The following is a 26,478-nucleotide window of genomic DNA, read 5'->3' as shown; positions in this document are numbered from 1 at the left end:
CCTCTCACTCTCAATCCTATCTCTTTGATTCAATTGTCACCTTTGACATCATAAATCTTTCAAAATGTCCGACGAGCAGACGTAAGTCACCCAAACCTTCACCCAATCCCTTCCACCCCTCCTTCCTGCACCCTGGAATATTTTTTCTTCGTTTTTTCATCGTTCGGTTGCCCCTCGTTGTCTACTCAAGCTAACCAATTGATGTAGCTTCATTGCCATCAAGCCCGACGGTGTCCAGGTATGGATCTCGAATCACCCGATTTTTGTCATGATCCATACGGATATGGCGCTTTCGGGGTGAAATCAATACTAACCATGTCAACCAGCGCGGACTCGTTGGCCCCATCATCTCTCGCTTTGAGAACCGTGGGTTCGTATTCTTCCAATCCTAACAATGTGCCTATAAGATCTGTACTAATGAATCGTAGCTTCAAGCTCGCTGCCCTGAAGCTCTGCTCCCCTTCCAAGGAGCACCTCGAGCAGCACTATGCTGACCTCAGCTCCAAGCCTTTCTTCCCCGGCCTCGTCTCCTGTAAGCTCCTTGCTGTAAATGAGGCCAAGTCTTGTGCGGAGATGCTGACATTTATTTCTAGACATGCTGAGCGGCCCCATCGTCGCCATGGTCTGGGAGGGCCGTGAGGTCGTTAAGACCGGCCGCAGTAAGTTCTCGTCCGCTATGACTCTGAAGATCAAACGCTAAGATATTCGTTAGCCATCCTCGGTGCCACCAACCCTCTTGCCTCCGCCCCTGGCACCATCCGTGGTGACTTCGCCATTGTAAGACACTTTCCCTCCCGTGACCCGTAACACTCTGTGCATGACTCTTACTCTTGTATAGGATGTTGGCCGCAACGTCTGCCACGGCTCTGACAGCGTCGAGAACGCCAAGAAGGAGATTGCCCTCTGGTTCAAGCCTGAGGAGCTCCAGAAGTACAAGCACAGCCAGTTCGACTGGATCTACGAGAAGGCCTAAATTTCTCTGTTCGATCTTCGATCTGAAAATCTGCTCCCTGGTTCGATTCAAACCGTAAGGGCAGCAAATGATATAAATCAGAAAAGACGTCCTGAGAAATAGAAATTATACAATATCTACGAGCCCAAGTACTCTGTACAAAACACTCTTATGTACTTCCCGGCTTTGGTGCCGCTGCTGCGGCAGCAGCTGCAGAAGTCCGGAATTTGTAGTGATACTAGGGACCGTCAAACTCTACTTTCTCCCCAACAGCTTTTTCAGCCCTTGTCCTGTCGGTACAAGTATGGCTCGGGCAAACCAAGGTGTCGCCCAGACACTTGCAGCAATCCGGAGTGGTAGTAAAGCCTTGGTGACCGCATATGCCGTCGCAAATTCCAGCACCAGGCGTACACCCTTCCTGTCGCTCTTCGCCATCTGATCTTTTGTAACAGGGTCATGGCTGTTTACACCTGCGGCCATCTCAATGGCGTCCACATCAACATTTTCCACCCAGCCTTTCTTCTGCAACCACCGCCCGAATCGCCGGGTTCCTTCTTCAAAGGCGTTAGTCGAGGTTAAGTCTGGTAGCCAATTGCCGTAGTGAAAAGCCGTCACAAGTCCGAATAGGGGTACCACGGCGGTGATTTCATGTAGGATCAAAAAGGAGGTAATATGTGTTCCCGGGGCCCCGAGTAACGGGGTCGTATAGGCGCGAAGGAAGGATGGGAGGCGATCATTGAGCTTGCGGAGGCGAGAAGTAGAGTCTTTTGGGGTGGAAGAGGCAGGAGTAGAGAATTGGCGACGGGACATATGCTTGAAAGCTGATGAAAGGCGATTGTGGTGAAAGAGCGCCGATTGACGTCGAAATAGGGACATCTTGCGCCGTGGTCAGGTATGATTGTTGCAGATCAAAGAAAGTTGTAGCGTCATGGATTGGTGTATCAGCCATGATCGTATACTGTGTTGATCCGCGACAACGGGTGGCTGTTTGCTATGTTTGCAACCAGGCGTCTCTGAATCTCTGAGAGTAACTTTTGTTCGAGAATGGGCCCATCTTTTGGGTAGCTTGCGCTGATAGCATGCGACTGTTTCAAGATCAGATCCAATTAAGACCACTGAAGTACCTCCCATAGTCGCTCTCGACCATGCCATGTAATCCTACCTTCATGGAGATGTCATTGGCATGTTTCCCTTTCCGTTGATCGGAGGGCCCGTTAAACTCCGGCCCAAACCTTTCCCTCCCCGATGGATATCGCCCCAGTCATCCTTCTTCAACTACCACCTTTCCCGTAACGTCGTCGGAACAGATTCTGGGAACAAGATGGAGAAGATCACGGATAAGATAGCGGCTTTGCCGCCGGACGCAAACTACTTCTCTTTGGAGTTCTTCCCTCCAAAGACTCAGATGGTGGGGTACCCCTCCTCCCCGCACTGAAGGTGCGTCTAGGTATCGAGATTGACTGCTAACCAAGTCTGGTTCTCGTAGGGTTTTGCCAATCTTCAAGCCCGTTTGGAACGCATGGCACAAGCTTTGCGACCATTGTTCGTCACTGTCACCTGGGGCGCCGGAGGTAGCACTGCACAAAGATCTCTGGAGTTGGCGGAAATCTGCCAGCGCCAGTTGCAATTGACAACATGTTTACATCTTACCTGCACCAATATGAGTCGGGCCTTGGTGGATGAGGCACTAGAAGAGGCCAAGGTATTGGGAATACGCAATATCCTGGCTCTTCGGGGTGATCCGCCGCGCAGTGAGGAATACAACATGCATGGAGAAGACGATAGCAACAAGGACTTTACGTTTGCGGTGGATCTAGTACGGTACATTCGCCAAAAGTACGGTGATTACTTTTGTCTAGGCGTGGCTGCCTACCCAGAAGGTCACCCAGTCGATTCTTTCCAAGACGTCCAGGATCCCAAGACCGACCTTCCATATCTAGTGGAGAAGACTCAGGCGGGTGCAGACTTCATAATGACTCAGTTGACATATGACATTGAGGCATACACTAAGTTTGAGAATATGCTACGGAACCACGAATCGGGCGCCTTCAAGACCATCCCTATCATTCCTGGCCTGATGCCAATCCACAGCTACAAGATCTTGACGAGAGTGACAAAGCTCAGCCATGTCCAAATTCCGCCTCAGATTCTCTCGAAGCTAGAAGCAGTTAAACACGATGACGATTCTGTGAAGCGCATTGGTGTGGATATTATCAGCAGTCTTGTGGATGGCATGAGAGATATCCCCTGTCCTGGAATCCGAGGGTTTCACTTTTATACACTGAATCTTGAGAAGACGGTGTCTTTCATCCTTGAACGCTGCGACCTGATCCCTCCATACTCTGAAGACTTCGACGCAATAGAAGAAGGTGATGATATCTCTGCGATGGACGGGGCTCAACTACGCTCTTTAACCAGGAGAAGGGCTTCGTCTATCAATTCCCTTCCCCATAACCGGGTCATTGTAGACAAACTACATGCTTCTGAAGCGTCATCGAAGGCCTCCATTTCTCATGAAGCCCCCGCTACTAGTGCTGGGATGCCTGCGATGCCACCAGATCGCAGTACAACCCTTCAGATTTCCGAAGGTCTGGGGGCACTTGGTAGGGAGGCTACGTGGGATGACTTCCCCAACGGTCGCTGGGGTGATGCCCGTTCGCCAGCATTCGGTGAGATTGATGGTTATGGCCCGTCATTACACGTTCCTCCTTCAGTTGCCCACAGAATCTGGGGTTTCCCTGTGTCGCGTGAGGACATCAGCGCTCTCTTCCGCCGCCACGTCTCAGGTGAACTGCATATGGTTCCGTGGTCAGAAGGCGGTGCTGAAGAAGGTAGCTCTGGCTTGAATGCAGAAACAGAAATCATTCGCCCAGAGCTTCTACAACTCATTGATGGTAATGGTTGGTGGACTTTGGCATCTCAGCCAGCTGTGAACGGCGTTCGTAGTGATGACCCTATTTACGGCTGGGGTCCCCCTCGCGAGGGATTCGTTTTCCAGAAACCATTCGTTGAGTTTTTCTGTCCCAGCAAAGACTACCACTCAATACTTAAGCCACTACTTCAGAAGCACGGTCATGAGAAACTTGCCTGGTTCGCTGCCAATGTTAAGGGTGACTTTGAATCGTCTCTGCCGGCCCAAACCTCCGACGCTGATCCCATTGAAATGAACCCGAATAATGTCAACTCCGTGACATGGGGTGTCTTTCGTGGAAAAGAAATCGTCACCCCCACTATCATTGAAGAAGTCAGCTTCCGCGCTTGGGGTGACGAGGCGTTTCGAATCTGGGATGAATGGCGCCGCATCTACCCCCGTAACTCTGCAACTGAGCGTTTCCTCAATGAAACCAAGGACGATGTTTGGCTCGTCTGCGTTGTCGGGCAGGACTTTGGAGCGGGCACCGAGATGGGATCGGAGGAAGAGGAGGATGAGAAGAAATTTATGTGGAGGGTACTACTGAACGCAAAATAAGCAGCGCTGGCTTTTCTTAGTCGCGAAGACTGAAAAGTATAAAACCGTGTCAAGGAACTATGAGTGTCATCGTTCCCATGTTCATATTTGCTTCATTGCATCATGATCTTATGATCAATCATAATCACGTTGTAGTTATTGAATGACAGTCTAAGCTTTAGAGATCTTATATCTAGCTGGAATGCATCATTGTGGGGCACATTTGCTCGCTTTAAACAGTATCGATCCCCAAGAATCAAGACTATGAGAGGCAGAAACAAAACCAAAGGTGAACACCACATACGCCTCAGCACCAAAATTCGTGTCAGTAGCGTCAGGTATAGATTTCATATATACTGTAGAACCGAATCTCAGGAGGACAACTTCTTGGCAAAGCCATGTTCCTCGAGCCCCTCGGCCCCTGTGTCCGGGGTAGCAATAGAAGATTGCGATTCGGCAAGCTTTCCTATGGTGTCCAAGCGACCATATGCGCGAGGGTTACGGCGAGGTTCATTTGGTCCCCTGCTTGGGGCCTGGTAGCCACGAATTCTGTGGAAAGATCGTGTCAGTGGTATTATGTTGAAATGTATACGAGAAACGAAGAGCTCGCTTACCTTGGGCCCTGGCCTGTTTTTTCAGGTAGTTGAGGGGCATAAATGTGCTGGAATCTTTGAACATCTGACTCGAAAGTACCCCGTTGGATACTTTCTCTGATCTTCGCGAAGAACCTATCCATCGTGTGGAGATTGTGGAGTTGGAGGAGAGCCCAAGCCAGCATTTCCTTCGCCGACAGAAGATGGTGGATATATGCGCGATGATGATTTCGGCAGGTGTAGCACTGGCATGCTTCGTTGAGTGGCGCTGTGTCTGTTGTGAAAGTAGGCGCCCATAGATCAAATGCCAACGGTTTGGGTTCTGTGGCAGACGTGTCATGGACATCAGATGGTGGTGGAAAGACAAAGTCCAAGGCCATGCCGGCGTCCGTGGTGTGGCCCAGGAACGGAATCGTTAGAAGGTCAGCGCCAAGGGAGACTTCGCGCAAAATGTCATGTGGGGTAACCGGTTCGCTGAAGAGCAACCGGGGAAGATGTCCCAAAGATTCGGGAACGACAGACAGCGACTCCGACTCATATAATGCAAGACCGGAAATATACCGTCGGAGTTCGTCTTCCAGGTCTTCCAAATACAGTGTCTGCTGCGCATTGTCCAACGGTAATATAGGAGCAAAGTAAGCCGTCTTCAATCGATTCTCCTCTGAGACCGCATCTCCATAAAGCTGCTCCGTAGTATACGTAGTAAACGCATGAGTCCTATCCACCATCTTCCCTTGTCTCTTCATCCCAGGCCGATGGGTCAAGACCAAATCGGCCAGACCAACCACAATATCTGGACGTAATTTCTGCACGGCTTCGACATACTGACCAGTCTCTAGTTGTCCGAAGCCAACGGCGGTGAGCACAGCAATCGAGTTTGGTGTATTCGACGGGGGACACGCGAGCGGAGGCACGCGACGTGGGCCCAAAACCAGCACAGGGTCTTTGGGGAGGCAAACAAAGTTGCGCAGAGGCGACTCATTCGGCGCAGCTGGTGTCTTGTAGACTGGTGGGCACGCTTTCTTCTGCAGCTTTTCTATGACTGATCTTTAACTGTCAGCGCCTTGCGTGCTTCATAATGCCCAGGATATCGATAAGTTGGGGACGTAGTCAAAAATGCATACAATCTTCTAGAGCAAAATACAGACCGCTAATAGCAGTCTGGTCGCGCATGACATCGTGCGCGATATGGGGTACAGCTCCCCGCGACGTCAATGGGATATAGTGCGGCGTAAGGATAGCATTTCTGCCCGCGATTGCCAGCTTGCCCACTCGCGGGGCTAATGTTGACGCAGTAACAGAATTTAGAAGGCTAAAATTGACCATATCATTGGGAGGCCGTTGCGAAGCATCAGAACCCATGGCGGTGCACCGGAGAGATTGGAGACTGGCGCAGTGCTGATCTCTGATTGTTCGGGGAAAAGAGAAATTAATCTGGCCAAAAGAGGGAAGTGGGATGCCTGAAAATACAGACCGAGAGTAACTGGATAAATTTAATAAATCCAGCCTCCGCCGTTCACACACTCCGCATTGTGAGATCTTCCCTCTTAACATCGGACAGGCAATTTGTATTTTATTTTCGAGGGATATTTTGAATATTTTCCAACCCCAAATAGTACTTTCATCGTCAACTATTGGAACCACTATTATCATTACCATTCTTATTATCATCCATACACCATGTCGAAAAATACAAATCGCGGAGAAACACGCGGGGCGCTCATTGTCGTCGAGGGCTTGGATCGAGCTGGAAAATCAAGCCAGTGCGAGCACCTGCGCGACTATCTGCAAGAGTCAGGCCACTCAGTAAAATATGTTCGGTTTCCAGGTATCTCTCGCGGCAAGATCTCTTCGGTCATGCGGACAACACTCTAATTTAGCTCCTTTTCAGACCGTACCACGGCCATTGGCAAACTAATTGATAGCTATTTACGTGGTCAGTCACAGTTGGACGACCACTCAATTCATCTCCTCTTCTCTGCCAACCGTTGGGAGGTTGCCAAGGATATTAAAGCAGACATAGCCAAGGGGATCACTGTGATTGTGGACCGTTACTCATACTCCGGTGCCGTGTACTCTGCCGCAAAAGGCATTCCAACTTTATCTCTTGATTGGGCGTGGCAGCCAGAAGTCGGATTGCCCCGGCCAGATATGTGCCTTTTCCTTCGTATCTCCCTTCAGAGGCCGCAAAGCGGGGCGGGTTTGGCGTGGAACGGTATGAGAACGAAACCATGCAGAGCCGTGTACGCGAACTCTTCCAGACTTTATTTGACCTGCAACCCCACGGCGACATCCACGTTGTAAATGCAGGAAGATCATTTCAAGAAGTATCAGAAGAGATTCGGAGCAAAGCAACTGACTGTATAGCGCGCGTTGGGATTATTGGGCCTTTGCGAAAGTTCGACTCGATTGCAGCTTGATTCCAACTCGATTGGCTGAAGGCGAATCCCCGGGAGCTTTTATCCTGTATTATCACAATCGCTATCCTCGATGACTATTTCGACTCTTGTGGCCATCCTACAATGGCCCTTCGACCAATCACCGATCTCATGATCTGAGTCGAGGGCCAGCGACTCATACCAGTCATCTTCTAGAGGGATGTCATCGTGGGCGCCTTCATCGGAGGCATCGTTCGGCCCTTTTATTGAGCCACCAACTGACTCTGGAAAGTCACAGTATTCTGCAGTAGCTGTGCTCACATCATCAGTGTCCTCTCTCGAAACGTCATTTTTCCTGTAATCCCCTCGTTTCTTCTTCCTCAAAATAGCCTGCAATTCCTTTCCTCCTCGGGTCCGTAGACTCAGTTCCTGCATCATCAGGGACCATTGGACAATTTTGTGGCATCCAGGACATTTGCCAGCTATGGGCACGAGTCTTCCTCGCTCTTTAGTAGAATCTAAGAACCTAGCCGATAGACATAATAAATGACTCACGCAGTAACAGCGCATCTGAGGACAGACAACGACCAGCTCTTCCTTCGGGACAACCGGTGTTTGGCAAACTTTGCACTGCAAGTCTTCTGGATCGTCCAGTTGAAACGCTGCCTTCTCCAGATAATTATGTATCTTACTGTAATCGACCTGGATGTGCTCGATGCTACCAACTCTCCCGTACTCAATGTCAGGCTGCTTATTCTCGACACAGCTACCATCTGGAATAACTTTGATGTGCTCCGGAATAATACCATCTACGCGATCACTCCAGACCCTCCACAGTTGGTGAACGTCTTCGGCAAAGAATCGTACTCTCAGAGGTAGACCAGAGAAGTATGTCGATCGGAGCAAAGCGTGCAAATTCTCCAGGTGCCCTTTCAAGGACCTCGCGGGGCCACGAGGCCGGGTTTTACCCTTCCCTCCAGCAGATTCCGTATTATCATCATCAAAGCCAAGATGGCGAGATTTGCCCGGCTTCTGCCATGCCCATCTGCAGAGATATTAGACATCTAGTTCAGGCTAATGATGAGAAAGATTGAGTCGTATCTATAGCACTAACTCAAGAGTCAAGTGCTTGAGGCAGGAAGGAGGGGGGCGGTAGAGGAGGTAGATGAAGAAAATGAAGAGCCGAAGAACTCCACGTACTCAAACTGCAAGGCAGCAGTCCGGCTCATAAAGCCTTCTACAATGAGCACCATTTCCCAAGGTCTCTTGTCATTTGCAGTCTTGCGTGCTCCGCCTTTTGAGACACCATTGTGCTGCGCGAGCCGTCTAGATGGATGAGGAGTAGAGCCGATGTACAGAGAAGTTTGCCGAACGGTTGATCTCAGGAGATAACAGCAATAAAAGGCCGGGATAGGTTTTGTATGGACGTCATCTACATCGGCCATCGCTCAGAAGGCTCAGGTGTGACAAAGCTTTACCAAAAGTTGGTTTTATTCAAAATTGGTGGTTTGTGTCAGTGGAAATTTGCCTCTTTGCCTGTGTGCATTGTACAATGGTGACAATCCCATAGTAAATACTAATGCTGCACTTCTCGTTACTGTAAATGTTGTCACGCTGATATATATCCCGGTCACATGATACGGATGTCATAAGCAGCACCTTTTGCCAACCCACTGCTGTAACTATATTGTCTTTTAAAGTTGCCTCTTTCTGAGAAAAAGATTACTTCTTGTATTTATGCAATGTAACATTACACAAACCCCACATTCCACAACGAGGCAACTGAGCCATGGAAATTTGAAATCTGCGCTGATGTCAAAGCAGGGAACCAAGTGGATAGTATGCCTCAGGCACCATTCACTGGAATCATATGATCTCACCAAGAACTGATTGAATTTCCATTTCAGCCTCAGGAATAAAATCGGAAGGGGGATTGATTGCATGATCCGCCGCCATGTCAGCGCTACAGAACAAGGGGTCAAAGTGCTGGGTAGATAATCCAGGCGACCATTACAAAAAGATTAAAAATTGAGAAAGGTTGAATATACAAACTGTAGAATGTGGGTAGAGCTTTGAGAGTAGAAAAACCATTTGTAAGTACATACATACAGAGTGCATACTGTGTATACGGGTTACGAGTGGGTACTAGTAGTATTGGGGTCAATAAGATGGCCTATTATTTATTGGAAAATAGTTATGTACATCCATTCTCGATAAGCGTGGGTTCTCCCCGTGGAAAATCACTCGCATACCTCACTACTCCGTTCTGAGATGATAGACAAACACAAAGCCGACGCGGTGGCTTCGCTATGGACTGGAAACCCGATCTAGTCCGGAAGCAATCCACCCGTAAAATTACGGGCTCATGTGATATGAAAAATAGCGTATCCTGCATGACGACCACCACCATGAACCAGTGACAAGAGACGCTTATCAGGGTACAGATCCGCTACTACTAGTAGTAGACAAGCTCTGGGTGTCGCTCAGAAGCATTTGAAGTCAGACTATGTCTCATTATCAATTAGGGATCATTGCTATTGTGGTCGGATCCGGACCATGGTTGACGTGTCATAACTGACAGCGTTTCATACACCCCGTACGGAGTGCACACTATACTAGTAGTAATAGTAGTAGTACAGTAGTCCTCCCTAGGGCTCAGGGACCTACCGGGACAATCCTTTTCTCATGAGACTGACTCGGGTCAACGGAAAAGATATTACATATTTCACGGGTTAGTTTGTATTGTTTGTAGGAAGATACGTTAATCATCTCATGAGCCCGACCTGCGGTTGAAACTAGGTAGTGGACAACCCGACACCACCATAAACCTGTGGTAATACTAGTAGTAGTTACCAACTTCATACGTCTCCTGCGGTACAGTACCAATGGGAAGGGATTCTTCCCCTCTACTCAGTTGGGCCTGCAAAGATGCTAGGTTAGAGTTATTCCAATCGAATGAAATCTATGTTCGTTCTTCAACTATCTACGGAGTATAACTAGCGTAAAAAAAATGCAATAGAGGTTCTTCATATAGCAGGTGATGGAGCTCAAGCTACGTGCCATTTCCAATTCTGGGAATATCTCGTCACATCTCACCGTTTGCGGCCAGCAAATACCTTTCGATACCGTAATACGAAGACCTGATATTACGGTTCAAGGGTTTTCGCTACCAGCCCCAGAAGTAAAGTAATCGTAGTGAAGCAATTGCAATACAAGTCATGGATCGAAGCCTAGGTATAACCCTTTCTATTTTTTTTTTTTCTTCCCTCTTTTCCTTTAATATTTTTTTTTTTTTAACATCCTTTCCAGCCCCCCTTCCATTAGTTTGGCTTCCCTTTCGATGGTGCGTTCCCTCCATCTTCTGAAAACAAAAACAAAAAAAGATTTCCTTTCCAAAGGTCGATCCACCCACTTATTATATACTCTCTGTAATACTAGTCGGCAGAGGAGCTGACCTGAACCGGCAGTTTAGTAGTACTACTTAGGTAGGTTTGATATCTTCTTCCTACTCGGAGTACACATACCCTGGGAATAAATTCCCGTCCGTCAGCAAGTACCATACCGAACCTAAACTGAGGTACGACTAACTTGACATGAGTGACTAGTCGGATTACTTACCTAACCAACCACCTGCCCTACCTTACTTTACTTTACACACCCAATTCAACACTAACTAGCCATCGATCTACGATCATTCCTCCAATCGTTACGGCCTGCTAACTCACAATTACACGCATAGCTCCTCCTCTCCATCAACAACCGAATTGCTACCTAGGATTACTTTCCTGCGCTGACCTGCCCTTGGCCTGGTGGCACACGCTACCGGTTCTTGATCCTCTTCCGAGATTCTCCACACTCTTTGTCCTCCCGGGTTCATCTCGGCCTCACCTTAGAACATCTACTTTATCCTCTCCATCATCGACTTGCTCCCCCCCGGGGCGTGCCTCACATATAGCCGCTGCCCTTACTACTGCCCCCAATCAGTCGGCTCACTTGCTTTACCCTCCGTATTCCTCCACTCCTCGACGGTTGTCCTTTCTCTCATGTGTCTTTCGCATCGGATGACTGCCCCCTTCCATCCGCGATAAGACACGCGCAATTTTCTTCCGCTCACGACCAGACCGTCGCATATAAGAAATGGTGGCTCCGGCCTCGACGGGAGGCAACTCGACTGGCGGACAGCCTTCGGCGAGCCGTCAACCCACCCGATCCTCTAGCACCCATCCGTCGCATTCGCACAATGTACCCTTAAGTGCTCGACGGTCTACACCTCTCGACTTGTCCACAGTTGAGCGACGGGGACAACCCAATGCCCCTCGAGAGCCAAGTAAACGTATCCGACCTCATGGTTTACAAGAGGCACCCACGTTTCGGCCGACTGAGGAGGAATTCAAGGATCCGGAAAAATACATCCGCAAGATAGCGCCCGAAGGCAAGAAGTATGGAATTTGCAGGATTATTCCACCAGAGGGCTGGCAACCGCCGTTCGCCATTGACACAGAGGTACGTACATGCTTTGGATGATTTGTTGGCTGGCCAGGGTACACATCTAGGGCTGTCTATCAGCTTGGATGAGAATTTCTTCCCCCCCCTCTTCCTTCTGCCAATTCACAATAATATAAGTTGAGGTATGGACGCTGACAAATAGCCTCACAGCGATTCCACTTCAAAACCCGCCGACAGGAGCTCAACTCGGTTGAAGGAGGTATGCCCCCGCGTTCAGCCACGTCTGCCGCCGGTGGTGCTCCACAGCCTAGTTCTGACCCGGACCCAGGAACCCGAGCAAATCTAAATTATCTCGATCAACTGGCCAAATTTCACAAACAACATGGAACCAATCTCAACCGTTTCCCGAGCGTCGATAAACGCCCTCTGGATTTGTACAAGTTGAAGAAGGCTGTGGAGGTCAGGGGTGGTTTTGACCAAGTATGCAAGATGAAGAAGTGGGCAGAGATTGGCCGCGATCTTGGCTATAGTGGCAAGATCATGTCTTCACTTTCAACATCGCTGAAAAATTCGTATCAGCGATGGCTCCAACCATATGAAGAGTACCTCCGCGTGGCCAAGCCCGGTGTACAACAACAATTGGAGCTGGAACATGGTGGTCCTTACACACCATCGCCTCATCAGTCGCCGATGGCTAAAAAGCCCATGCCACTTGACAATGGCACGCCACTCATGCTTCCTAAGGGAACAATGAGTGTTCCGCCGTCAGCTCCGCAGAGCACTCCGAGGGAGGTTGAAGCAACCCCGGATAAACCAACACCTCCAGTTGAGCCGACGCCTCCTCGGCCAATAGCTTCTGGGTTCACCCCCGTGAATGCTAGTTCGGGATTTACTGCCGTCAACCGGTCTCCATCTTTTGTAGCGGTAAACAACAATCCGACCATAAAGCGTGAAATAGAGAATGGCTCTTTGACCCCGAAAAGTGTGGCTGAGCATCCTTCAATCTCGACACCTGTCTCTAATGGCCATGGCCATCATACAAAGCGCGCGATTAGCCACGAAAGTGGTTCTCAAACTGAGAATGGAGACGATCCGAACGGTCGGCGTAGTAAGCGTCTCCGCAAAGGTGTGTAAACATTATCACCGTCCGTCTTTGTATGCGAACCTAATGATTTCGTAGATGCGCCTTTACCTACAATTGCCGGTTCACATATGAGTCTTCTTCGGCCTGCCCCTCCCCGGGCACGGAAGAGTGACGGCCGAAAGACAGGTGATGTAAGCTGATATCACGTTGCCGATCTTTATTATAATGTGCTGACCGTACCTAGAAATGTGAGAATTGTGGCAAATCAGAAGACAGCTCCTCAGTCCTGGTATGCGATAGTTGCGAGCAAGGATACCACAAGTACTGTCTTGACCCCCCTCTGACTGCCATCCCCGAGTACGACTGGCACTGCCCAAAGTGCCTGGTAGGCACAGGGGAGTTTGGCTTCGAAGAAGGCGGAGTCTACTCGCTGAAACAGTTCCAAGAAAAGGCAAATAACTTCAAGAAGAGTTATTTTGCCTCAAAGATGCCATTTGATCCTGTCCTGAACAGCCACAGACGGGAGTCTGAGGACGACGTGGAACGCGAGTTCTGGAGATTGGTGGAGAGCCTAACAGAGACCGTTGAAGTAGAATATGGTGCTGACATCCATTCGACTACCCATGGTAGTGGATTTCCTACTATCGAACGGAATCCTCTCGACCCTTATTCAGTTGACCCTTGGAACCTGAATGTTCTTCCTTTCCATGGTGACTCGTTGTTCCGCCATATCAAGTCGGACATCTCTGGCATGACAGTCCCCTGGGTTTATGTCGGCATGTGCTTCTCGACATTCTGCTGGCATAATGAAGACCATTATGCGTACTCGGCCAACTATCAACACTTCGGTGCCACAAAGACTTGGTACGGTATTCCTGGGGCTGACGCAGAAGCGTTTGAGGAAGCGATGCGGCAGGCAGTCCCGGAGCTTTTCGAGGGTCAGCCTGACCTTCTCTTTCAACTCGTTACCTTGATGCCGCCAGATCAGCTCAGAAAGGCTGGTGTCAACGTGTACGCGCTTGATCAACGGGCTGGGCAGTTCGTCATCACCTTCCCCCAAGCTTACCACGCAGGATTCAATCATGGCTTCAATTTCAATGAGGCTGTCAACTTTGCGCCTGCAGACTGGGAGCCTTGGGGTGCAGTGGGTGTGGAACGTCTCCAGGATTTCCGACGACATCCTTGTTTTTCGCATGACGAATTACTTTTAACAGCGGCAGCTCGTGATACATCCATTACAACTGCTAAATGGTTATCCCCGGCCCTCCAGCGGACCTGCACACGGGAACTTTCTGAACGAGCTGCATTTTTCTCCCGACACCGGGAGATTGCTCTGCACCATTGCACGCTTGGTTCCGAAGATGGCATGGACATTGGTGGTTGCCAGTTAAAGTTCATAGTCGAAGATGAGGACCTACCTGAAGAAGATTACCAGTGCCAGTGGTGCAAAGCATATACTTATCTGACACAATTTCGCTGCCATAAAACCGGGAAAACCGTTTGTTTGTCGCATGTCGATATGAATGTTTGTTGCGGAGAGCCACTAAAACAAAGGCTGCTTGGGCCAGACCACACATTACGTTACCGATATGGTGATGAGGCTCTGAAGGCCTTGGTGCAAAAAGTTCAGGACCGTGCCAGGATCCCGGAAGCATGGGGTGAGAAGGTCGACAAGACATTGGAAGATGAGCCTAGGCCACAGTTGAAGGTCCTTCATAATCTATTGAGTGAAGGTGAGAAAATCCCATACCATTTGCCTGGTCTCCAAGATCTTGCGGCCTTCGTCCAGCGCTGCGATAAGTGGGTTGAAGAAGCAACCAACTATATTACCCGGAAGCAGCAAAACCGGAGGAAAAATGAGAAGGCTTGGCGCAGAAGCAGTTCTAAGGCCGCGCAGCTGGAAGAACGTGATCGTGAAGTTCGCAGAGTAGAAAATATCTACGCCCTTCTTGCAGAGGCTGATAAACTGTCGTTCGACTGTCCACAGATGGCTTCTCTGGAAGAGAAGACCCGCGAGATCGAGAAATTCCGCCAGGACGTTAACGTTGCCCTCATCAACCCCCACATTCGATCGGTCCAGGAAGTTGAAGATCTGGTGGAGTCCGCACGTAATTTCAACGTGGATATTCCCGAGGTTGAAGGACTGGAACATATTCTCCGGCAAATGAAATGGAACGAGGAAGCGCGCCGGAAGCGCGATCAGTACCTGACACTCAAGGACTGTCAAGAGCTAATTCTGGCTGGTGAGCAGCTGGGTTTGTCGGATACCAACGATCATCTGGTCTATTTTAAGGACCTATGCCGCCATGGTGAGGCCTGGGAAGCTAAAGCCAAGGAATTGATGTCTGTAGAAGCTGTTCACTACCAGCAGCTGGAAGCCTTGTCTGCCCAGGCTTCTCGTTTCCCTGTCTCCCCTGAGACGCTTTCTGCGGTAGATGCCATATTGACAAAACAGCGTGAAGCGCAGAAGAAAATCCAATCTCTGTATGAGAGAAGCAAGGATCCGGATTTCAGGAACCGCCCTAAATACAAGGATGTCCGCGAACTTATGGAGTCCCTGGAGGAGCTGAACAGCCGGCCAACTGGAGCCATTGACCTGGAACGTGAGCAGAAGCGCCATGAGGATTGGATGAGAAAAGGCAAGAAACTATTCGGAAAGGCAAATGCCCCGCTGCATATCTTGAAGTCGCATATGGAGTATGTTGAAAAGAGGAACTCTTATTGTTTTGATTTGGAAGATCGCTGTCGACCGCCGGTCGAACCTTCATCGCGAGATAACACCCCCGATGGTTTGTTAGACAATAATAATATCACTCCTAGCATGTGGGGCGGTGGGAAATCGCGAAAGCGAGACGTCTTCTGTATTTGCAGACACTCGGAAGCTGGAATGATGATTGAGTGTGAAGTCTGCCACGAGTGGTCGGTCTCCCTTGCTCCCACCCCCTTCGGTTATATAATGATATAGGCACTGGCTAACCCTCAGCAATAGGTATCACGGCAAGTGCCTCAAGATTGCAAGGGGCAAAGTCAAGGAGTTTGACAAGTATACCTGCCCTATCTGCGATTGGCGCCAAAAAATACCCCGAGATGCCGCTCGTCCAAAGCTAGAAGATCTTCTAGATTGGCAGGCCGAAATCGCAGGCTTGCCTTTCCAACCTAACGAGGAACAAACCTTAGACAACATCATCAACCAAGCAGTTGGGTTTCGAGATTTCCTCCATGGCTTTACCAACGCCGCGTGCACCACTACCGAGGAGGTTCCCACATTAATATTCTACCTCCGGAAGATAGAAGGTGCGGAGGTCTTGTTGGCCTACGAAACCAACTTCTTCCGGCAAGAGATTCATAAATGGGCGCCGGTGGCACCAGAACCTCCTCCGATCCTGGAACAGTCTCTTTCGACTCGCAAGCCACGTCCAACAAAACAGCAAAAGATTATGGCACAGCTCGGCGTTGACCGTCCTGAGGATCTCCCTCCTCATTTGCGTACAAAACAACCTAGCCGTAAATCTATTGATTTGCAGTCGGGCAAGTCTTCCCTGCTGCCTGAACCCCAAACGCCGGGCGATGGCTCGAATTCCGATTCAAATCGTGGTGAACCTACATTAGCGCCAATGACCGATGCCCAAAATCCACCTTATCCTTTCTCTGCCAATTATTCGCTTCCTGCAAGCGACTCTACACCGGCCTTTGCTCCTGGCTCTTCTGCTTTTCTGCCGCACGCTGCCGCTCACTCCCCTTCATTCCCTGTGCGCTCCCCATCTCCAGGTCATCAAGGACTTGATGCATCTCTCTTTAGCTCTCCGCAGTTCAATAGAGACCCTGACAACGGGCCACCAGGGGTTGATGTCGATAATGAAAATCCATTTGACAGCAGTCCTCGGCAGAACTTGGATGATGTCTTCGCAGATTTGACAAATCAAGATGCAGAGCCCGAGCCGGAGCCAGGGCAAGAACCAGAGCTTATGGAGAACACACATGCTAACGAGGCTCTGGAAGTACTTGATGCGAGCAATGGGGACCGTTCTGAAACTCCGCAAGATGGGGAGCCACCGGACGATAAGTCTAGTGCGGAAGTCAATGGCTCAGCTGAGGCCGATCGCAATACAGAGGAGCTGTGACGTTGTGTTCGAGAAATGGACGCTTTATGGGCTCTTCCAGTTTTTTTTTTTTTTTTTTGCCTTGCGCATTCATGACAATGATGCGAGTATAACGATATCTACAAAACGAGTTCGATCGAGAGACTACGTTTGATCCATGGTTTTCCGCATGATCCGACATTCCAGGGTGTTGCCCTTACAAGTCTCCAGGGAGGCTTACTCTTGTGTTCTTTATGTAAAGTTATTATGGTATTGATGTTCCCGAGACGCACTCGATTAGTACGTGCTTTCCTTGTCAGCCGGTTTTGACAATCTTTTTATTTATTGCGACTCAGCGGTCTGTTGCTTCTTCCTCTCTTCCTCTCTCTCTCTCTCTCTCTCTGTCTCTCTCTTTGCCATGTCTTACGTCTGCTTACATGGACCGGGTGTATCAAAAAATGTGGGGTGTCTGGGGAGCTGGCAATTTCTCAACGCATGTGTGGTCTTTTTCTTCTTCTTATCTTTTATATGTTATCTTTTTTTTACTTTTTCTTCTCTCCTTGCTTCAATTGATATTCGCGTCGTTCTATATTTACATGGGTGAACCCAAAGTGATAGCCCATGACCTGTCATCTCATTTCACCACCTATTCCTTTATAAGGCCAAACAAGCCCGTCTGTGTGCGCTGGTATGAGGTATGCTCATGCTTACTTGATTCCTCTTGCCTTTGCTTTGTTTGGCCCTATGCTCTGTGTAATACTAGTCAGACTACCGTTATTCTGTACTCTTAATGAATAGACATTAGTTCGCTCAAGCTGTCATTCTCGCCTTTGCCACTTTAGCAGATGTCCGCATACGCGCTTAGGGCCGACTGCCCACCGGTGTGGATGAACAGTACATTGACTCGATTTCCGCCGGACGAGGTCTCAAGGCGGCGTGACCAGTCTCTGGTGAGTTCGCCCTCTTGTACCCAGTGCATGACGCCTCTCATGACCTTGACTGTGTACACGGGGTCAACAACGACCCCCTCTTCCTGCGCTATCAATGCCAGGATCTCCTTGGATGTCGGATCCAGTTCCCCGTAGGCTGTGCCAGCAAACCGATCGTCTAAATGGACATCTTCCGGTGTGACATCCCGCCCAGGGTCCAATCCAATGAGGTGTGCCGCACGCCGAGCAAAGTTGAGCACTCGACCTTCATGATATTCTCGCGGCTTGGTAGGGGAATTCAAGATCCCAATGACCTTACGACCAATAACCCTCTCTGCCTTTTCCTCCTGTCGTGTCTGAGCCTCGATTTTCTGCAGCAATTTGAATCCCGCAATCAAGCCCCCCATGGTACTCCCACTCCCACACGCAACAAATATATAATCGAACCGACCATTTCCCCCTAATTGCTCCTTTTCCTGCGCCGCAATTTCAAAGGCGCACCGCGCATAACCCAGCCCACCTAACGGATGCAAACTGGCCCCCGAGGGAATCCAATAGGGAACCTTCCCCCGAGCACGCAATTCGTCCAGGATAGGCGTAATCGGATCACTGTCATCCACCGTCGAGCTATCCTCGAGCATCCGCACCTCCGCGCCTAGAAGCCGGGCAATTTGCACGTTACCCGTGCGTAGAAAGGCATTCTTATCCGAGCTAGCAGTTAAGCCGCCTCCTGTAGCTTTATGGAGAATAACAATTGCTTCGAGTCCGAGGCGTCGCGCTACCGAGGCGACTTGCACTGTATGGTTGCTTTGGATAGCACCCTCGGTTACCAAGGTGGTGGTAGCCATTGCTTCTGATCTTTCCCCGAGTCCATGCGGACTCGAAGTATTCAGGATGTCAGGGACGATGTACTCGAGTTTGCGGTATTTGTTACCTGCACAGGCGAGTGGGGAGGAATGGTCTTCGCGCTTGGCGAAGAGGGAGACTGCGGGGGTGGCTTTGGGGTTGGGATTGATATGTCTGGTTAGTGCTGGGAGAGGATGAATGGGGGAGGGGGAAGGATAAAGGAGAGGGTATCTGGGCAGCTTTGCAAAGGCTTCTGGGAGGTAAAAGGACATGTCGATGAGTGAGTTGGTTTGTTGATTTGGAGGAGAGATGTGATGTAATGGGAGAAGTATATATGGTGTTCAGACTGGTAAGATGCTATATAAAGCTAAAATTCGAGGCCGGTATCAACAACTGGGTCCCATAACTCAGTCGGTTAGAGTGCTGAGCTAATAACTCAGAAGTCGAGAGTTCGAGCCTCTCTGGGACCAATTCTTTTTGCATTCTTTCCAAACCCTGCAACAATGCTGTCTCTGTCTTATTCACACCCTTTTTCTTCTTCCTCTTCTTCTTCTTCTTCTTCTTCTTCTTCTTCTATTTTTTTTTTTGTTTCGTGATCAATTAATTTTATAGAATATTGTATCGAATAACAAGGGAAGGGGATCGGCTACAGCTCATTCCCGGCTCAACGTCGTTTCTAATATATACATAAAGGTATACGAGGATCCCCCTGCATATCTATAATATATAGATTTTCCCATGCCGAATTTCCCCAGCTCGATGAGGCCCGTGCTGGAGCATTATCGAGTCCGTCACTGAGCCACTTTATGATGTGTTCTCTACATCAGCTATATATCTTTAGCTTCAATATGACGCCGTACATCTCCTACATATATTAGTCCTTCTTAACCTGACGTTTAGATCTTGAGGTTGAATTAAGAGGCCGTTTCCTTGTCTTTAGAAGTTCGTCCAGAGCTGCAGAGGCCATGGCACATTTCTCTGCATTATATAAAGCGCCATGAAAGATACGATCTATAGTAGGAGAGAGTTCTTTCCTCGAACTGCGTACCATAGTGATCGCCTGACGTAATGAACGAAGTGTTATAGGTGTTCTAGTGATCGGTTCATCCTCAGTGTTCTCGCGATCCACGTCAGTGACGCGGCGGTCTTCCTTTATGGGACGATCTGTCTGCTTGAGGAACCTGTACGGCCAGTTTCTTGAGACTTTTGGTGGTGCCGTTGAAGGATCAGTATGATCCCCGCTCTAAAATTGCATCCGCGGCCTCTCTGATAGCTTTGGCATCTAAGGGAGAACCTATATCTTCAGACCGATCGATATGATCATCTAAGGCTTTATACTGAGCCGGGTCAAGGCGTCGATTAGGATGTTTCCTAGTACTTTTACTGGCTCGGCCAGCTACCCGATTATAAAGACGTGAATAGGGATTAGGGAACACGATAATCACGCGCCAGTTTGGTGATGTTAACCCGTTTTTCGATGCGACTTTTTTCATTGTACGCGTGTAGGGCCTTTTGGATAAGGTCCTCCTCGACGTTATATGTCGAATGCATTTTCTGTGTATTGTGAATAGCCTCAAGAATGATGGTGATATCTAACTACTGAGAATAATGACGTTGAGCCAGGAATGATGGGGAGCCTGAAATGGGTGCCGGCGGTGAGACGGTGCGGCGATATTCTGCCCATGGATATGGATATATATTTCTTATCGCTTATCACCACCACCAACGTCACCGTCAACACCGCGGGGGACCAACATCACAAATCCACACAATGGCCAATAATTCCGAGCACACTCTTTTCCGGTTCCTAAAAACGGCCCTGCAGACACATCGCCGGTTTCTCTCTGGCGCATTGACACGCGCAGAAGCACCCGTCTACGTCATCGGCAATCCCGCCGCGGACCTGGACTCTATTATCTCCGCGATAACCTACTCATACTTCGCCAACAACACTGACCGGCACCATGTTCCCCTGATAAACCTACCAAACGTTCCATCGGGCTCTGAGCTACGCCGATTGCGACCGGAGTTCGTCAAAGCTTTATGGTTGTCAACTCACCCCCCGGCGCAAGGTGAACAAGCATGGGAGGAGACACCCGAATCAGCCGGGGTGATCCTCCACGACCATATCCTCACCGTGGCAGATTTCAATGCGCACATGAAAGAGAATGGAAAGGATAATGAAGAATACCGGATAAGCGCCGACGCGGTCCTCGTAGACTGGAATGCGCTGCCGATGGGCACACCGGACGGACAGAAAGGAAAGGGCAGTCTAAACGGGCTGCCGACGGTTGAATTCAACGTGATAGGCTGCATTGACCACCACCAAGATGATGGATTCCTTTGTCCCGGCATCGAACCAAAGGTCATTGAGAAGAGCGGTTCATGCGCGTCACTCGTTATACACACGCTGAACAAGGGGGGAATATGGCCGGAGGGAAGAGCAGAAGAAGCCCAAACCCCACGGATGACGGCTGAGGAGCAAGTAGCCTCGCTTGCCGTAACTCCCGTTCTAATCGATACTACCAATCTCACAGCGAAAGACAAAGTAACCCAATTCGACGTCCAGGCTGTGGATTTCCTGACACCCAAATTCAACAAGGACACAACCGACAAGGACACGCTCTATGCACAAGTCTTCGAGGCAAAGCAAAACAGTCTGGATCTTTTGACGGTTGATGAAATCCTGGATCGAGACTACAAACAGTGGACCGAGACGCCTCCCCGCGAACCAGGAACACCCCTTAACATCGGCTTCTGCTCTATGGTCAGGCCGATCCCGTGGGTTGTTCGGAAGGCAGGATCCCCGCAAGAGTTCCTGGATGCAGTGTATGGATTTGCCACTAAACGGGAACTGAGCATTGTCGTTGTCATGGCGGCGTTCAGTTCGAGTGATGATAAGTTTCATCGGGAGTTGTTTGTATGTGCGCTTGACGAGGGCCTTGCAGTTGATGCGGTGAAGAACTTTGTTAAGCAGTCCAGCTCCCAGTTGGGTCTTGAGGAATGGTCTTCTCTCGATGGTGACAGTGGTCTGTCGAATGCTATGAAGGACACTCTCAATAGCGACAATACCCACAAGTGGAGGCATATCTGGACAGCAACAGATACTACGAAGAGCAGGAAGCAGGTTGCCCCGATGATGCGGGAAGCTGTGACCTCTTTAAGATAGAGACTAATTGGATAGACATCTAATCGTTAGGAGTACATTATCATTCTTTCTCATTGGACCTACCAGCGTTACAAATACATCTATTCCACGCAATGATCTGAGAAGGCGTTCGCACTGGCGCCTCTCCAAGTCTAGGTAAACAGCGTCCAAATCTAACCGCTAAGCCTGGTGCCCAACCATTCAACATGCCTCAGTGACCAAGATAATGTGTAAAAGGAAAAGATAAAAGGGAAAGTAAACAGAATGGATAATCGCATGTTGAACACCAGCTCCATAGAATTGAGAATATACCCGATAACTCCCATATATGTCGTAACCTGAATCCATGATGCTGCCCCTCTAGGGTAAGCCTGACCAAATCAAATGAACATTTCTTGATGCAACTATGCAGGTCCCCAACCCCGACTCAGATAATGCAATGCATGCAACCGTGAAGCAAGGAGCGCAATGAGAAAAGAAAAAAAAAAGAATATATTAAAGGAAATTGGACCAGTTTGCTCTCTATTGTTGAGGACCGCCTGGAGAAAAAACGTCGGACTTGGGGTGGAGCAAGATCAAGATATTGTGAGTATTTCGTGAACATGACTGATAAGCGAGATTCAGTCAGGAATACTCCAGATTCTAAAAGCATTCCCATTCACAGAAGACACACCACCGGGCGACACGATCCGCGAGGACCAAGCCTCTCCAGGTTCCCCGCTCCCCAATCTTAATGACCGTTTCCCAGACACTACCGTCCGCTGTAGCATCGGTGCCCGATTCGGCATTGGGGTTGGCACTGATCATATGGTCGGCTTTCCGAGTCAATCGCAGGATCTTGCCTGACGGCGACTGTATCGCTAATTTGGCCGGCTTCTCCCGCCCGGAGGCTGACCGACCCGACGAGATAGCTGACGTCGACGCGGAGAACTCATTGGAGACGGTAGACACAGAGGACCCACCAGCAGAGCTGGAGACCATGCTGAGTGCACTAGCGGGTCGAGAAAACACAGACGGAGAGATTCGCCCACTGACACCTGTTTCATTGCTCGTTGACGAAGATGACGGGGAGGATGGATGTTGCCGCACGGCGAAAACGAAGGTATTGTTGACCGCAAGCCTTGCACATTGGGGCTGCATGATATACAAATCATGGCGCTGGGCGTGAGGGGTTGGGTGACGGAGCACGAAATCATATGGTGGGTTCTCCCCGGCATGGACAATCGGGAGAGCGAGGGCTAGAGGATGCGGAATATCCCGGCTGGAGTGCATCAGCCCTTTCTTTCCCGCATACACCTTGAGCGTGCCCTGTCCTTCATCGCCTGGTAAGATGGCTTTGACAGTGACACGCTTTTGACCGTTGACCCAGTCGGGTTGGACCAGGGCACGCTTGCGTACCACTTCCCCACTTTCGAAGAAGTCACCATCTGCGTCCCGGGCGAAAGCGGGAGCTTCGATTTCGGCGGCGCACTCTACATCTGGAGGGACGAATAGACGGATCTGTAAGACCTCGAGGCCCTCAATTCGGACAACGCTGGTATCGTAATCAGGAAACTGCAGACCCATCTTGAAGTATGTTGGACAAGTGGTAGGCAGAGCAAGAAGCACGTCGGGGGAAATGGGAGGGCAGATGTGTTGTTCCTCATGAGAAAGAGGTACATGTGTATAGCAGATCTCAAGAGGACGGGTGAGGAAATACCAACTTTCTGCCGAGGAAGGGTTGTTGGTCACGAACTGGCTCCTCCGCGGGTTGGTTGGGCTTGCTAACGAACAGTCCATGATGCGCCATTCACCATCAACCAGTACAGCGTTCCACCAATGATTGGCTCGGGATAGGCTATCCAGCTCAAATAATTCGCCAGGAGACTTGAGATACCCTTTGATTGCATCGGCGTGCAAGCCAACCGCGGCACACATTTCTCTAACGAGGAATGCAACTTCCTGAGGACTTCCCCTTTTTGTCTGCAGTACCCGCTTGAGGTCCATTCCGACTTCTTCAACGGGCTCATCCCAAGCAATCTTTTCACTGACCCAAGTAAAGATCGCGCGAAGCCTTTGAACATCACTCTTGTACGGCCGACAGACATACCCTTGCGCGAGACTCATAGGGTTGGTCATAGGGGGGAGGCTGTTCACGAAGCGAGCACTCTTGTCGACAAGGGATAAATTGACGGAGCCAAAGTTGGTAGGTTCACTGATGGGTAGACCATCGATGCTTTCATCGCCCTCAGCAGTCTCATAGAGCTCCTCTACCGCATAAATAACGGGATAATCCATCATATGGCACCGTTCAACTCTCTCCATTCTTTCGTTTCGGCTGGGAGAGCTTGCTCGGTTCACATCGCGCCGCACTTGGACCCAATCGATACCGTTACTGCCGAGTCCCATTTCCCGAGCAGTGTCACGGTGGGAGTGTGAAGAGCGGATTGGAGAAATCGCTCTACCCTTCGTAGGTGAATAGGACCCGCCATTTTGCCCCACTGCGATGCTGCTTCTGGCATTAGCAGCACCGGTCTTTGCAGATTCAAAGATCTTTTTGAAAAACCCTTGTTTTTTAGCTTTAGGGGTAGAAAGACCTCCAAATACTCCGGCAGACTCCTCGGGTCCAGTGCCCGAAGGCGACCAGGGAACGGCTGAGGAAGCGCCCTGTCGAGAGGTATTATGGCTTGAATGGTACGATACTCCGGTTAGGGGGGTTTCGGGCCGCGAAACTCTTGATACATCACTGAAGCCTCTTGTGCGGAAAGTATCCAGTGCGGTATTGGGTCGCTCATTTGCTCCGATTCCTCTCCGGGCATAACTCCCTGCACTGGTCGCACTAAATCCGCCGGCTGATGGACCACTCATCAGGCTCTGACTGGTTCTTTCGGTGCTCGTTGTTATATTGGTACCATTACTCTGTACGCCACTCGAAGAATTTGTAGTACTCGACTTATTAGTGTAGCTCCGGTTGAGCATTTCCGCTCTCATGTCTTGCCCAGAACGGCGGTTCTTTAGATAGGAATACTGGGCCGGAATGGAATTGTGTCTTCCGTGGTAAGGAACGTTTCGGGGAGGTGGCGGAGGCGGCTCCTCATCATCCTCTGGCATTTCTACATCTTCAGACCCTCTTCGGCTTTGCTCCTGCATTTGACGAAGCCGGCTTTCCATCCTTTGCACGTAGTTGTTCAACTGTGGAGGTCCGTCGAGGAAGTGGTCCTGCGCATATACGCTGCCCCTATGCGGTTGGCCACCATGATATTGATACTCCTTTTCACCATCAAATCCCAATGAGGTTAATGGGCGATTCATGATCTGCAAAGATCGACTGTCCCGTAAACTGTCATAAGCATCCGGTGACCATGGGTTATCAAACACCGGTTGAGGAGATGACGAATGAGTCTCTCGGGACATGCCCATATCCTCTAAAGATGTCATGACATCTTCCATTGCATCTCGCAGGGGAGAGGGTGTATGTCCGTTTACATCTGAATGTGCCGCTGGCGAGGGAGTCCTCGGCATTGTCACATAGCGGTCGTTCATGTCGTAGCGAGTGGGGACACCTATCTCCATGGACGGTTGACGATTGACAGCGACTCTGTGTGGGGGAGGAGGTGGCGGTGGCGGCGACTCTTCACGTTCCTGAAGCTGCAGCGGAGAGATCTCGCGGGATGTTGGCCGGGACAGAGATACGCTGTGTCTCGGTACCGTAGGTGGCATCATATCAGACTCATCGATAGGCCGAGGAGACGCTACACGAGAGGGAGGCCTATAGATCACAAGATCCTGCCCAGTGGGGATTGGTGGATCGGCTTCCGGCGGACGGGGGGAGACGGCTCGCGAGGGAGGCCTGGGTCGGGAGACTGCTTGATTTGAGATGATAGGCGTGGAGATCGACGGAAGATCGGGCTCTTGCGGGGGACGAGGTGATATCGCACGTGAAGGAGGTCTGGATCGCGAAGGCCTAGCCGTAGGAGTTGATTGCCTCACCGAGCTTGCGGGGGTGCGCAGAGGCTTAACTTTCCGAGGATGACTGCCATCACGAGGGGGTGTTTGCGGGATTGAACTCTTGACAAGGGATGTTGAAGTCCCATTCCTCGAGAGTTCTCCCGAGGGCGCAAGCGCTTCTTTGTGTGCCTGGAATGGCTTCCTAAACACGGTCTTTTGCTTTTTAGGAGCCGAAGTAGGATTTGTGATCGGCGATTGAGCTGCTTGAACCATTGGACCTGTTGTTGTCCGACTGACTGGAACGAAATCCTCCCCTAGGACCTCGACGAAGTTGGATGGAAACAGTCCCACCATGCGTCTATCTCGTCGTAACCGACCCATCCACCACTGACCATCTCCGGCATTGAGGCATTCTATTAGATCCCCCTCTATAAATCCCAGATCTCGTTTGGTTTCTCCGCCCCACGAATAGACAGCTCGACACCAGCATGGGAAGCGGGAGGGTACCTGAGGCGCGCTTGGGGTCATCGCGGGCGAGGATGAGTGGGGGAGAGAGGAGGTGGCGTTGGTCGGAGATAAAAGCACCGTATTCACTAAGTGTTAAGAACAATGAGTGGCGCAATCAATCAAAAGCGTACGCCCGGGGGG

General features: G+C 50.0%; 10 protein-coding genes across 10 annotated transcripts; 5 read left to right on the top strand and 5 right to left on the bottom strand.

Moving 5' to 3' along the window:
- Nucleotides 1-64: 64 nt before the first annotated feature.
- On the top strand, nucleotides 65-973 carry ABOM_010772 (nucleoside-diphosphate kinase; the record flags this gene model as incomplete). The annotated part of the gene is made up of 7 exons (XM_022537900.1): nucleotides 65-81; nucleotides 208-238; nucleotides 327-370; nucleotides 429-532; nucleotides 594-659; nucleotides 713-777; nucleotides 839-973. The coding sequence occupies 7 exons, from the start codon at nucleotides 65-67 to the stop codon at nucleotides 971-973; spliced, it is 462 nt and encodes a 153-aa protein (XP_022384245.1).
- A 234-nt stretch (nucleotides 974-1,207) lies between these two features.
- On the bottom strand, nucleotides 1,208-1,828 carry ABOM_010771 (uncharacterized protein; the record flags this gene model as incomplete). Its single annotated transcript, XM_022537899.1, has 1 exon — nucleotides 1,208-1,828. The coding sequence occupies one exon, from the start codon at nucleotides 1,826-1,828 to the stop codon at nucleotides 1,208-1,210; it is 621 nt and encodes a 206-aa protein (XP_022384244.1).
- Nucleotides 1,829-2,273: 445 nt separating this feature from the next.
- On the top strand, nucleotides 2,274-4,421 carry ABOM_010770 (methylenetetrahydrofolate reductase (NAD(P)H) MET12; the record flags this gene model as incomplete). Its single annotated transcript, XM_022537898.1, has 2 exons — nucleotides 2,274-2,360; nucleotides 2,439-4,421. 2 exons carry the CDS (start codon nucleotides 2,274-2,276, stop codon nucleotides 4,419-4,421), a joined length of 2,070 nt encoding a protein of 689 aa, XP_022384243.1.
- A 350-nt stretch (nucleotides 4,422-4,771) lies between these two features.
- On the bottom strand, nucleotides 4,772-6,397 carry ABOM_010769 (tRNA-ribosyltransferase family protein; the record flags this gene model as incomplete). The annotated part of the gene is made up of 3 exons (XM_022537897.1): nucleotides 4,772-4,949; nucleotides 5,015-6,035; nucleotides 6,118-6,397. Coding segments are annotated over 3 exons (1,479 nt in total), but the record flags the coding sequence as incomplete, so codon positions are not given.
- Nucleotides 6,398-6,673: 276 nt separating this feature from the next.
- Nucleotides 6,674-7,297, top strand: ABOM_010768 (bifunctional thymidylate/uridylate kinase; the record flags this gene model as incomplete). Its single annotated transcript, XM_022537896.1, has 2 exons — nucleotides 6,674-6,821; nucleotides 6,885-7,297. 2 exons carry the CDS (start codon nucleotides 6,674-6,676, stop codon nucleotides 7,295-7,297), a joined length of 561 nt encoding a protein of 186 aa, XP_022384270.1.
- Nucleotides 7,298-7,452: 155 nt separating this feature from the next.
- ABOM_010767 (structure-specific endonuclease subunit SLX1) lies at nucleotides 7,453-8,816 on the bottom strand (the record flags this gene model as incomplete). The annotated part of the gene is made up of 2 exons (XM_022537895.1): nucleotides 7,453-8,416; nucleotides 8,572-8,816. The coding sequence occupies 2 exons, from the start codon at nucleotides 8,814-8,816 to the stop codon at nucleotides 7,453-7,455; spliced, it is 1,209 nt and encodes a 402-aa protein (XP_022384265.1).
- Nucleotides 8,817-11,508: 2,692 nt separating this feature from the next.
- ABOM_010766 (putative PHD transcription factor (Rum1)) lies at nucleotides 11,509-17,022 on the top strand (the record flags this gene model as incomplete). Its single annotated transcript, XM_022537894.1, has 5 exons — nucleotides 11,509-11,874; nucleotides 12,028-12,943; nucleotides 12,998-13,092; nucleotides 13,146-15,820; nucleotides 15,891-17,022. The coding sequence occupies 5 exons, from the start codon at nucleotides 11,509-11,511 to the stop codon at nucleotides 17,020-17,022; spliced, it is 5,184 nt and encodes a 1,727-aa protein (XP_022384266.1).
- Nucleotides 17,023-17,818: 796 nt separating this feature from the next.
- On the bottom strand, nucleotides 17,819-19,027 carry ABOM_010765 (1-aminocyclopropane-1-carboxylate deaminase/D-cysteine desulfhydrase; the record flags this gene model as incomplete). Its single annotated transcript, XM_022537893.1, has 1 exon — nucleotides 17,819-19,027. The coding sequence occupies one exon, from the start codon at nucleotides 19,025-19,027 to the stop codon at nucleotides 17,819-17,821; it is 1,209 nt and encodes a 402-aa protein (XP_022384267.1).
- A 1,499-nt stretch (nucleotides 19,028-20,526) lies between these two features.
- Nucleotides 20,527-21,924, top strand: ABOM_010764 (putative exopolyphosphatase; the record flags this gene model as incomplete). Its single annotated transcript, XM_022537892.1, has 1 exon — nucleotides 20,527-21,924. The coding sequence occupies one exon, from the start codon at nucleotides 20,527-20,529 to the stop codon at nucleotides 21,922-21,924; it is 1,398 nt and encodes a 465-aa protein (XP_022384268.1).
- A 621-nt stretch (nucleotides 21,925-22,545) lies between these two features.
- On the bottom strand, nucleotides 22,546-26,358 carry ABOM_010763 (putative SH3 domain protein (Cyk3); the record flags this gene model as incomplete). Its single annotated transcript, XM_022537891.1, has 1 exon — nucleotides 22,546-26,358. The coding sequence occupies one exon, from the start codon at nucleotides 26,356-26,358 to the stop codon at nucleotides 22,546-22,548; it is 3,813 nt and encodes a 1,270-aa protein (XP_022384264.1).
- Between the last annotated feature and the right edge of the window lie 120 nt (nucleotides 26,359-26,478).

Source organism: Aspergillus bombycis (genome assembly GCF_001792695.1).
Source record: "Aspergillus bombycis strain NRRL26010 chromosome Unknown contig00140, whole genome shotgun sequence".
NCBI lineage: Eukaryota > Fungi > Ascomycota > Eurotiomycetes > Eurotiales > Aspergillaceae > Aspergillus > Aspergillus bombycis.
This window is presented reverse-complemented; position numbering and strand designations above follow the sequence as displayed.